This window comes from Anomaloglossus baeobatrachus, chromosome 1 (assembly GCF_048569485.1).
Source record: "Anomaloglossus baeobatrachus isolate aAnoBae1 chromosome 1, aAnoBae1.hap1, whole genome shotgun sequence".
In the NCBI taxonomy this organism is placed as follows: domain Eukaryota; kingdom Metazoa; phylum Chordata; class Amphibia; order Anura; family Aromobatidae; genus Anomaloglossus; species Anomaloglossus baeobatrachus.
The window spans coordinates 301,946,150-301,958,703 of record NC_134353.1 but is presented as its reverse complement, the minus strand read 5'-3'; the positions used below and the strand labels follow the sequence as shown (position 1 = coordinate 301,958,703).

Genomic DNA, 12,554 nt, shown 5'->3' with positions numbered 1-12,554 from the left:
CTTGTGGCCTTGAGCATCAATTACAGTTTGACAATGACGTCTCTTGCTGTTCACAATTTGACTTACTGTTTGCTGAGGCCTGGCATCCCACTCTTCTTGAAAGGCGGCCCTCAGGTCATTAAGATTCTGGGGTACAGGGTTACGAGCCTCTCCACGGCGACACTGCTGATTCCATAGGTTTTCTTTGACATTCAGATCTGGAGAAAGTGCAGGCTACTTCACTTGAGGTCCCCCAATCTCTAGCATCCGTTCCATAATGTTGTGACGTCAATAAGCTAGAGCTTTGTCATCCATGAAGATGAAATTAGGCCTGTGTTGTTCATGCAGAGACCCGATGATTGGGTTAATGATGTTATTCAAGTAGTAGGTGCTTGTCACTGTACCATTCACAAAGTGTAGGGCAGTTCTGTATTGACTAGTCACACTTGCCCACACTGTAGCACCACCTCCACCAAAGGCCCATGTTCTGACAACAGTGGCTGATGCATAGCGCTTAAATTAAACGTCTTCAGCATCGCCATTATTTTCTGCTCAGCGTGAATTTACTTTTATCAGTGAACAACACTGAGGCCCACTGATCTCTCGTGACACTTTGGTATCTCTCACCTCCCTTCAATGTTCCTGGAGTTGTATGGCATTCATTATCTGGTTCCAACGGGCATTCATCACTATAAAGCGGTCATCTGTGTGGGATGTGGCTAAAGGACATCCACTTAAATCGCTTTCTGTGACTCTTCCAGTCTCTCTATCTCTAGCTCAGTGGCCGTTACCATCTGAGAACATCTTCCTTGGAGCCTTGCAATGGCGAGGTACTGTTGATCAATTAAGTGTCATCTTGGTCTCATTATGAGGATGATTGTTTAAATACCAATTCTAAGTGAAACCTGAAATTTATTTGGCGATTCGTGGATCAAACACCTGTTGTGAATTTTGACGTTAAGCTCCTTGTTAACAAACAGCAAATTGAGCAAATAGTACTGAAACATTGAATAATTGGACATGTGCATTCAAAAGTTTAGACAAGATCACATTAAAGAGGTTGCCACTAATTTAATATTGATGGCCTATCTTTAGAATAGGTCATCTCTGTCTGATCGGCTGGGGTCTGACCTCCCAGGCGATTTACTGCTCTCAGTGCTGACTGCTGTAGCAGGCGGCTGGAAATGATCAGTTCTGGAGCTGCTCTGTCTTCTGATAGCCACCGCAGCCGGGTACTGCACATCCGCCTTTTATCAATTTGAATAATAGGTGGATATGCAGTACCTGGCCGCGGCCGCTATCAAAACACTAGGCAGTTTTGAAACTGAGCATTTCCTGCTGCCGGCACCGAGAACAGCTAATCGGCAGGAGTGCCCGATGCAGGCCCTGGCCGATCAGACATTGATGCCCTATCCTAAGGATAGGCCATCAGTGTTTAAGTAGTGGATAAGCCTCATTTTAGGATGATCTTGAATTGAAATTTCACCTGAAAGCCAAATAACCCTAACTTTTTGGGAAGTGTGTGTATAATAATATATATATATATATAATATAATATATATTCGTATTTTTTGCTTTTATAAAACTCACTTTTGTAGGGGGTGCGTCTTATAAACCGAATATACGGATTATATACTGCAGGGTCAAGGGGAGGTGGGGGCAGCTCTGGAGCGGTGCTGGGGGCTGCTGGTGGAGGCTGGTGAGCTGCGGGAAGGAGCCTTTGATCTCCTGCTCCCGCTCATATAATATGCACAGCCGCTGTCCATCACCGTGGTGCTGAAACCGTACCGCGGCGATGGGCTGGGGAAGCGGCGCATATTATATGTGCTTGTGCTTAACTTTGATGGCACATGCCCCCCCCCTTGTGTTAGATATGGCCCCCATGCTGCTGCCCATAGTAAAATAAAACTCTTTACTTACCGCCTCCAGCGTGCCTCCCCTGTCTCCCTCCAGCCGCTGTGATCAGGCACGCAGAGATATCATTACTCTGCCGTGCCGATCACATGATCGGTCGAGAACCTGGAAATGCAGGAGGCCGGAGCTCAACCCCAAGGAGGGGGACACGAGGGAAGACAGTGCTGGAGAAGGTAAGGAAAGAGTTTATTTTACTAAAAGCAGCAGCCTGGGGCGATATCTAACACAGGGTAATGTGTGCCAGCCCCAGGGGGCCGTGTGTGCCAGCCCCACGGGGCCGTGTGTGCCAGCCCCAGGGGGCCGTGTGTGCCAGTCATAGGGGGCTATATTCAATATAAGATGGCCATATCCAGATTAAGGGGGCTAATTTTAGGATGGGGGGGGTTATGAGGGACATATACTCCTATATGATTTGTTAGACAGACACTGGCATACGATAGACCCCATTTATTAAAAAAAAATCTCTATTCCTTCACCAAATTTGGGGGTGCGTCTTATAATCCGGTGTGTCTTATAAAGCGAAAAATACTGTGTGTGTGTGTGTGTGTGTGTGTGTGTGTGTGTGTGTGTGTGTATACATACAGAAAAACACGCCCAAACATGGAGAATGAGGTTGATAACAAAGTTCTAATTTGGTCTCAGCTAACCAAATGACCATCTCACATGCCTCCTCTGGACATTTTTAGTTAAAAGAAAAAAGTTTTGGTACCGTTGGCCAGTTGAAAAATGATTGATTGCTCTCAGTTAGAAATCTGAGACCTGAGAAAGTCTCGAAAGCTTGCTTTCTAACATCATTTTATTTTATTTTAGTTAGCCATTAAAAGGTATCACAACTACAAGATTATAATTTTGTTTCTCTCACTGAGAGCAATCAATCATTCCTCTGGACATGTGCTGGTGCAAGCAGGGGGATATTGTATACCCTGCAGGATTTTAAACCATTAAGTCGTAGTGTCTTACTAACGGTAATCTTTGAGACTGTGCTCTCTTCTGGTCATTGACCAGGTCCTCCCATGTTGTTCTGGGCTGATTGTTGACCTTTCTCAGAATTATCCTTACCCCACGATGTAAGATCTTGAATGGAGCCTCAGTCCGAGTAGGGCTAGTTTCACACTTGCGTTGTTTTCCTCCATTCGCAATCCGCCGTTTTGGAAAACAGCAAAATCCGTTAACGGATTCCGCTGCTTCCCATAGACTTTTATGGACGACAGATTGTGAATGATGGACCTGCGTTGCTTCCGCTGGCCGAAGCTGCGTTGCTTCCGCCGGGCGGAAGGAACGCAGCATGTAACGTTTTTTGAGCGGCGGAATCCTTTATTTTTTCACAGCTGGCAGCCGGCTTCTGAGAGCACTCAGCTGATCGCCCAGCAGCCGCCGCTAAAACTGTAAAGAAAAAAAAAAAAAAAAAGCAGATTCCGTTGTTTTGTACGATCCGTTGCATCCGTTGTGCCATTATATGCAACACATCAGTTGCATCCGTCACACAACACAATGCAACGGATGCCTTCAACGCAAGTGTGAAACTAGCCTGAGATTTACAGTCATCTTGCGTTTCTTCCATTTTCTAATAATTGTTCCAACAGTTGTTGCCTTCTCACCAAGCTGCTTGTCTATTGTATTGTAGCCCATCCCAGCTTTGTGCAGGTCTACAATTTTGTCCTTGGTGTCTTTAGACAGCTCTTTGGTCTTGGCCATGGTGGAGAGGTTGGAGTGTGATAGATTGTGTGGACAAGTGTCTTTTATACAGATAACAAGTTGAAACAGGTGCAATTAATACAGGTAATGAGTGCAGAGTAGGAGGGCTTCTTAGGCTATGTGCTCACGGGGAAAGTGTCCTGCGGATATATCCGCAGGACATTACACAGGAGCTCCCAGAAAACCGCAGCACAACTTTGTCTGTTTTCATGCTGCGGATGTATTGCGGAATGTCCTGCGGATATGCTGCAGTCATTCTGCATTGAGGATACAGTACCATGGCTTCGGCGCTGCAGTGATCGGGGAGTTCATATTTACCTCCATCACGCAGAACTTCACATTCCGACCATGTCGGTCTGCACATTGCCGGAGAAGGTGGGAAGGCCTGAACTAGCTCCGGCTGTCACATGACCGGAGCTCGTGCAGGCCCCACCCACCTTCTGCTGCTGCTCCTGGCTCCTCTGCACCGGAGGAAGTGACTCCGGTGTCTGCCATCAAGGCAGATAAGTATGGGACCGCAGGAATAATTCACATGCTGCAGATTTTTCTGTAGGGAAATCCGCGTTATTTCCGCTGTGGGAAAAACCACAGCATGGGCACAGCACTCCCCAAATGCTATAGAAATGGCTGGGGGCTCGCTGCACTGCAGATTTTTGAAAAATCTGCGGAATTTCCGCGAAAGAATCACAGCAAATTTTCCGCAGCGTCTGCACATAGCCTTAAAGAAAAAACAGGTCAGTGAGAGCCAGGATTGTTGCTGGTTGGTAGGTGATCAAATACTTATTTCATACAATAAAATGCAAATTACTTACAATATAATTTTTCTCGATATTTTTTGTTTTATTTTTTATTTTGTCTGTCACAGTTGAAATGTACCTATGATAAAAATTACTGACCTCTCCATTCTTTGTAGTTGAATTCTGCAAAATAGGTAGTGTATCAAATACTTATTTTCCTCACTGATTATATATGATATATGCACACACACATATACTGAAGTCTTCCGATCCTGTGCAGTGCGTCTCTCTTAAGGCAGGATGCATACACCAGGTTTCTGAAGATGACGTTTGCTCTTGTAAGTCATGTTAAGGTCCAGTCACACTAAGCAACTTACCAGCGATCCCAACAACGATAGGGATCGCTGGTAAGTTGCTAGGAGGTTGCTGGTGAGATGTCACACTGCGACACTCCAGCGATCCCACCAGCAACCTGACCTGGCAGGGATCGCTGGAGCGTCGCTACACGAGTTGCTGGTGAGCTCACCAGAAACCAGTGACCAGCCCCCAGCGCCGCGTGGAAGATGCTGCGCTTGGTAACTAAGGTAAATATCGGGTAACCAACCCGATATTTACCTTGGTTACCAGCGCACGGAGCTACACGTGCAGAGAGCAGGGAGCAGCGCACACTGAGCGCTGGCTACCTGCTCTCCTAGTTACAGCACACATTGGGTTAATTACCCGATGTGTGCTGCAGCTACATGTGCACAGAGCAGGGAGCAGCGCACACTGCTTAGCGCTGGCTCCTTGCTCTCCTAGCTACAGCACACATCGGGTTAATTACCCGATGTGTGCTGTAGCTAAATGTGCACAGAGCAGGAGCCGGCACTGACAGTGAGAGCGGCGGAGGCTGGTAACAAAGGTAAATATCGGGTAACCAAGGACAGGGCTTCTTGGTTACCCGATGTTTACATTGGTTACCAGCCTCCGCAGAAGCCGGCTCCTGCTGCCTGCACATTTAGTTGTTGCTGTCTCGCTGTCACACACAGCGATCTGTGCTTCACAGCGGGACAGCAACAACTAAAAAATGGCCCAGGACATTCAGCAACAACCAACGACCTCACAGCAGGGGCCAGGTTGTTGCTGGATGTCACACACAGCAACATCGCTAGCAACGTCACAAAAGTTGTTCGTTAGCAGCGATGTTGCTAGCGATGTTGCTTAGTGTGACGGGGCCTTTAGATCACGCCCTAAGTGGAGTGATAACGTGGTAGAAGGGTTGATTAGTCTGGGGAAATTGCGCCCCATCAACTAGAAAAAGGGGTCATTTGCATATCAGAAACGAACTTTAGAAATACTTTTTCTGAAGATCTGTGTGTGTAATGTTATATAACGTACTGTTAGCATGGAATTTTAGATAGGTACACACAGGTGCAGGTCGTTCTGGGGGCATGAGGGACCTGACAGATGCCCTTCAAGATTGGCATGTACAACATTGGCTTTAAAGGGACTCTTTCACGTCCTCAAATGCTATTAATTTGCAGATATATGGTTAATGTCTAGGTTTATGTTGCTCCGTCAGTACAGAATGACTGTTAATTCCAAGTATAGACACTCCGTGCATCACGGTGTGGACAAACCTTGACAACTAGCAGGAGGAAAAGTGTATTTAAATCTATTTCTGCCCTTCTCTGGCTCTATGAACCCAGCATTGTCGATCTAAGAAGAGGGATGGGTGGAGATAGAAAGGAAAACAAGCAGGTGGAAAGGTATATTTAAATGATTAGCCCCGCCATGATCAATGAGCTCCTGTACTTAGTTTGAATAGTCATACTGTGCCGACAGTCTCTTGAATACTGGTCAAAAGCTGTATGGCTAATGCACTGAAAGGTTACAGAGAGGAATTTAACTTCTTAGCAGCCTTGGGCTTTCAGTCATTGAGTTGTGACGGCACGGCTTCATTCACTGCTCAGTACATAGCGAGTGGCGGATGTAACCATTCTTCGGCACTGACTAGCTGGTTCAGCACAGTTGCACTGCTGAGCTGGCTGTCAGGCAGCGTGCAGGGGGATGGGGTCAGCTGCCACTACTCTGACTGCACCTCTATGACTGAAAGTTGCTCAATACACAGTAAGCAGCGGCTGTAACCACGCCTTGGCAACGACTGGCGGCCGGCTCAGCAGTCGTGATCAGTGTTGACACAGACCTTAGCCGGTTACATCCTTAGATTCTGCTGTCCATAGCGATAGCGGCATCTATATGGTTAACAGAGTGCGGGCGCTCCCTCTTTAACCCCATCGGCATCCTCAGATCATGATTGTGTGGTCCTGATGGTTGTCATGCTAAATAACGGCCTTACAGTCCTCCGGCTACAGTGACCTGTTCAGAATGTAGCAAATGTAGGTGGTAAAAATATCATTTTTCATTCCGGTCATGCCACTTTGCATTAAGTCCTAAAAAGCAACTGAAGGGTTAATGAACTACCTGACTGCAGTTAATGTTGAGGGGGTGCTGTTTTTAAAATGTTATCACTTTTGGGGGGTTTTCTATATTTGGGTCCCCCAAAGTCGCTTCAAAACTGAATAGGTCCTTAAAAAAAAAAAAAATAGGTCTTGTAAAATTTCCTAAAGTTTCTAACATACTATCAAAACAAGAAACTTTTACAGATGTGCTGATATAAAGCATGGGCATTAAAGGGATAATCAGTTTGAAAATTGCTAATTTTTAGAACTGTTTATAACATTTCTGATATGTTTTGCATTTAATTATTAAAATATCGACCTAAATTTACTATTGTCGTAAAATATATACAATAATGTGCCTCAAAATCACTGCGATATGTTGAGACGTAGCTGAATTATTGCCACATAAAGTGACACATGTCAGATTTGAAAATTTTGGCCTGGTCACTATTTGATTAAATGTGTTCTGAAAAAAAAGTGCTTTATGTTGGCAACTCATACTCCTCTTTGCATTTCAGTTTCTTCTAGATTGCTCATTTGTGTATGTCTACTGTGAAGTTATGAGCACCTTTAACCTTGACCGTTTCCGGTTTGAGAAGAATAAAAAAGGAGACCAAATTTCAAGTGAAAATGAAGGCTCAGGCCGACCTAGCACTCCAGTTTCGGAGTTAGATGATAAAGCAGGTAAGATGTTTACAAAGGGCTTACATGAATTTAAAGGGAACCTGTCAGCAGAAATTTCGCCCAAAACCTAAAAGATTCCCCCTCTGCAGCTCCTGGGCTGCATTCTAGAAAGGTCCCTGTTATTATTGTGCCCCCTGTGAGACCAAAATAAAGACTTTATAAAGTGGTACCTTTTTTGTATTCAGATACTGTAAATGTGACACGGGGGCGGGCTTTCTGCCGTCCGTTATTCTGCCTTCTGGTCCTGTATGCCGCCCCCATCGCTCCTTTCCATAGCTGATGCACCGCCCACTGCTCCAGCCATCCCCGCGCATGCCCAGTGCCAGTCTCACGGGACTGAGCAGTGTGACCGCTGGTGACGTGTGCACAGGCAAGTGATTATGGGCGGGGCTGTGATTATCAGCAAGTACCCGCCCATAATCTCGTGAGCGCGCAAACCTCACCAGCGGTCACACTGTGCTCAGGGTAGTGCTAGACTGTATGGGCTGCTTCCAGGGATGACGTCCCTCTTGTCACTTGATAGGGGCGTGTTCAAAATACTATCACGTGACAAAAGGGACGTCATCCCTGGAAGCAGCCCATACAGTCTAGCACTACCCTGAGCACAGTGTGACCGCTAGTGAGGTTTGCGCGCTCACGAGATTATGGGCGGGTACTTGCTGATAACAATCACAGCCCCGCCCATAATCACTTGCCTGCGCACACGTCACCAGCAGTCACACTGCTCAGTCCCATGAGACTGGCACTGGGCATGCGCGGGGATGGCTGGAGCAGTGGGCAGTGCATCAGCTATGTAAAGGAGCGATGGGGGCGGCATACAGGACCAGGAGGCAGAATAACGGACGGCAGAGAGCCCGCCCCCGTGTCACATTTACAGTATCTGAATACAAAAAGGTACCACTTTATAAAGTCTTTATTTTGGTCTCACAGGGGGCACAATAATAACAGGGACCTTTCTAGAATGCAGCCCAGGAGCTGCAGAGGGGGAATCTTTTAGGTTTTGGGCGAAATTTCTGCTGACAGGTTCCCTTTAAAATAAGGTTATAACTTGGTCACCATTAGCGCATGACTACTGACTTGTCCATAATTTTCAGAAAAGAGGTGACAGCCTCTTCAACACTAAAGGCTCCGTCACGCACAACGAGATCGCTAACGAGCTCGCTGCTATGTCACAATTTCTGTGCCGTAGCAACGATCTCGCCAGTGATCTCGTTACGTGTGACACCTACCAGCGATCAGGCCCCTGCTGTGATATCGCTAGTCGTTGCCGAATGGACCATTTTCTTCAAAGGCGACGTCCTGCTGGGCAGGACGCATCACTGTGTTTGACACCTATCAGCGACCTCCTAACGACTGCAAACTCGGACGTCCCTGTTCGACGTCTGAATCGTCACACTAGCTGCTGTGTGAGAGGGTCCCAGCGACCGTCGAGATTGTTATACAGGTCGCTCATCGTTACTGCGTCGTTGGTAAGATCTGACTGTGTGACATCTCCCCAGCGACTTACCAGCGATCCTTATCAGGTCGTATCGTTGTCGGGATCGCTGGTAAGTTGTTGTGTGTGACTGGGCCTTTTAGTGTTATAAGGATTTACATTAATAAAATGAGGAATGTCTACATTCTTTTATTTGATATAACTCTAACATATTTGTTCACAGTTACCAGCATTCCCGAGACACCCGAATATAAGAGATTAAACAACGTGTCCTTGTTTAACAAGGATAAAGGTGTCAATTTTCTTGAGTCAGATTCTGAAAATGAAGATCGTAAAAATAAGGCAGGTTTGAGTTTCACGCACAGGAAAGTCCACCCACGAGAAGAGTGAGTAACCTTAATCCTTGTTTTTTTGATAAATTTATCTTCTAAGGAATTTCTGCTTTTTTTTCTTCTTTTCTCTCATGTTGCGTTGGTGATGGGAAACATTACAAACATTTCTTCTGACCTCCCCCTTTCCTTCCCAGGACTTAAAGTGAACCTGTCAGGTGCAATATGCACCCAGAACCACAAGCAGTTCTGGGTGAATATTGCTAATCCTTGCCCAACAATTCCTCTATCTAGTAGCATAGATAAAGGGATCTTTAGAAAAAGTTTTTCTAAAGATCCTTTATGATACGTGAATGAGGCCAGAGACTAGTCGCAAGGGTGTTAGTTCCTGTGCTCCTTCCACCCTCTTAGCATGTGAGCACGCTCACAGGGGTATGCTAACATGCTATTCCATGTCCACTGCCCAGGGTCCCCATCGGCAGTGATGCGCATACCTGTGTTCGTTGCACTGACTGCCTCAGAATGCCGGGCATAGGGTCAGTGTACATGATCAGAAGTCCCTGGCACTTCCAGTCATGCGTACTAGACCTCTCTGAAGCCAGAGTGCATACACCTGGCTTCATAGTGCACATGCCTGAAGTGTGATGACCCTAAGCCCGGCGTTCTGAGGCGATCAAATGGACACAGGTATGCGTGGCACTGCTGATGACTAGGCTGGGCAGTGGACATTGAATAACATGTTAGCATGCCCCTGTAGGCTTGCTAACATGCTAAGAGGGTGGAATGAGCTCATAAACTAACGGCCTTGCGACTAGTCCCTGGCCTCATTAGCATATCACAAAGGATGTTTAGAAATGCTTTTTCTAAAGATCTCTTTATCTATGTTGCTAGATACTGGTACAGTTAGCCAGAGATTAGCAATATGCGCCCAGAACTGCTCGTGGTTCTAGGAGTGTATTGCACCTGACAGGTTCACTTTTTAAAGGGGTTTTCCTGGAATATAAAAATATGACTAGTAATATATGGAAACTCCTCTTAACCTTTAATTAGTAAATTGTGTTTTGTCTATGGAGGTAATTACTGTAAGATTAAAATATCCTCTACCTCGTTAAACCGACACAACCTGTCTAGAATGTTATATTGGGACAGTTGCCGGTGAGCATGAGCTGTAGGAAGCTCTTCTGTTGTCACCTGGAGATGACCTACACCATTCTCCCAAGCTATCAAGAAATCACAAAAGCAGCTCAGCATTCTGAAAGACGTCTACACCGGTGTGAGCAACCTATTCTCACCTACACACACTTGCTGTCTCCATTATTAGATCAAAAAGGCAGGGTGGACAGCAGTGTGAGCAGCCTCTTCTTTACATCAGCCCTCCTGGGATCTTCAGTATTAGATCATTTTATCCACTAGGAACACATCTTCCTACATAAGAAGTGAGAGCATGGTTCTTTAACTGCACTAGCTCATGGGAACCTGTCCTCTTCAGCATCCCTCTGAACAGCAGAAATGCTCATCTCCTGTGAAGGTCAATGTTCACAGGAACTTCAATCATGACAGTGACAGGGGTCATCAGCTGACCCTCGGCTGTCATGACAACCCATTGGCATTCTTGCATCGAAGACCCATGACTGTGGAGAAGCTAGAATGCTACATGAGACAAGGATAGAAACCCATTTGTCTCCCAAAACTCCAGCAATTGGTCTTCTCATTTTTCAGACATTTACTGACATGTAGGAGAGGGGATGCTGCACAACAGTTTTGAGATTTGTTGCAACCATTAGTTTCTAAATGAGATTTTCTTCGGCGCTCCATTGGGAGACCCAGACGATTGGGTGTATAGCACTGCCTCCGGAGGCCACACAAAGCAATTACACTAAAAAGTGTAAGGGCCCTCCCCTTCTGGCTATACACCCCCAGTGGGATCACTGGCTCACCAGTTTTCAAGCTTTGTGCGAAGGAGGCACACATCCATGCATAAGCTCCACTGTTTAGTCAGCAGTAGCTGCTGACTATATCGGATGGAAGAAAAGAGGGCCCATACTAGGGCCCCCAGCATGCTCCCTTCTCACCCCACTTGCGGTTTGTAAGGTTGAGGTACCTATTGCTGGTACGGAGGCTGGAGCCCACATGCTGTTTTCCTTCCCCATCCCCCTGAGGGGCTCTGAGGAAGTGGGATCTTTCCGGCCCCCAAGCCCTGAGGCCGGGCTCCATCCACAGACCCATAGAACCTGCTGGATGTGGAGCGGGAGTGCCGTTCAGGGACAAGGCCCTGCAACTTTCAGGTACTCTGTGTCCCCGTATGGCAGGCCACGCACACTCCAGGCTTGCTGGGTGTGCTAGTGCGCCGGGGACTGTAGCGCTGTGCGCTGGGCTTATAGTCCCTGCAGATTACTGGGGGACTTTACGTGTGGGGACCGCCGCGCCGACCGCCCCTGGAGCGGCGGCGCAGCTGCGACTTGTAGTGCGCCGGGGACGCGCCGACCGCGCTTTTACGGCGGCGGCGCTTCTAACTTTAGTCCCCGGCTTTTGCGGCCTAGCGCCGCTTCGTTCCCGCCCCCACCCTGTCACTCAGGGAAAGGGAGAGACGCTGTTCTATAGCAGCGCCGAGGGCTGGAGCCTTATTTGCATTCTCCAGCCCCCTTCACTAGACACAGTGGGCGCCGGGTTCCCGCTCTTGTTTCGGGCACGCCCTCGGCCCGCCCCTCTCCTCTGGACGCCGGCAGCCATTCCGGCACGCAGAGCGGGAAAACGGAGACAAGCGCTGAGCTACCAGCACAGGATTCCGGCGCCACACACCCGCTTTTGTGCGGGCGGTAAGCGGCAACTAAAGTGCTGACCCACTAATGCTGAAGTGTCCTGTTGTACTTTTTGTACGGTCGCTATTCAGGATGCAGACCTAGAAACAGCAGCAAAAGATCAGGGGTGCTAAAGCACAGACTCTATATGCTGCTTGTCTTGCATGTGCTGCAGTGTCATGTGTCCTTTATGCTTGTATGCTTTACATTGCACTGTAAGGGCTATTCTTGGCTGTCTACCCGCCTAGATGGCTAGACAGCGGCAGCAAACAGCAATGGTGCTAAGGCACAAGCTTTCAATGCTGCTTGGATTGCATGTACTGCAGAGTTTATTTTCATGCTTGTACATTCACTGCATGTCGCTATTCTTGGCTAATGCTCCTTGATGACTAGACAACAGCAGCAGAAAAGCAAGGGTGCTAAGGCACAAGCTTTCAATGCTGCTTGGATTGCATGTGCTGCAGTGGTTATTTTCATGCTTGTATGCTATACATTCACTGTATGTCGCTTTTCTTGGCTAATGCTCCTGAATAACTAGACAA

At 47.2% G+C, this 12,554-nt stretch overlaps 1 protein-coding gene across 1 annotated transcript in view; it reads left to right on the top strand.

The window, feature by feature from the left end:
• Positions 1 to 12,554, top strand: part of SMARCAD1 (SNF2 related chromatin remodeling ATPase with DExD box 1) — a 194,154-nt gene that overhangs the window by 24,566 nt on the left and 157,034 nt on the right. Inside the window, exons 2-3 of the mRNA XM_075351068.1 lie at positions 7,285 to 7,450; positions 9,109 to 9,271. Of these exons, the coding sequence (XP_075207183.1) occupies positions 7,327 to 7,450; positions 9,109 to 9,271 (287 nt within the window). The 5' untranslated portion in view covers positions 7,285 to 7,326. The remainder of the gene's footprint in view (positions 1 to 7,284; positions 7,451 to 9,108; positions 9,272 to 12,554) is intronic.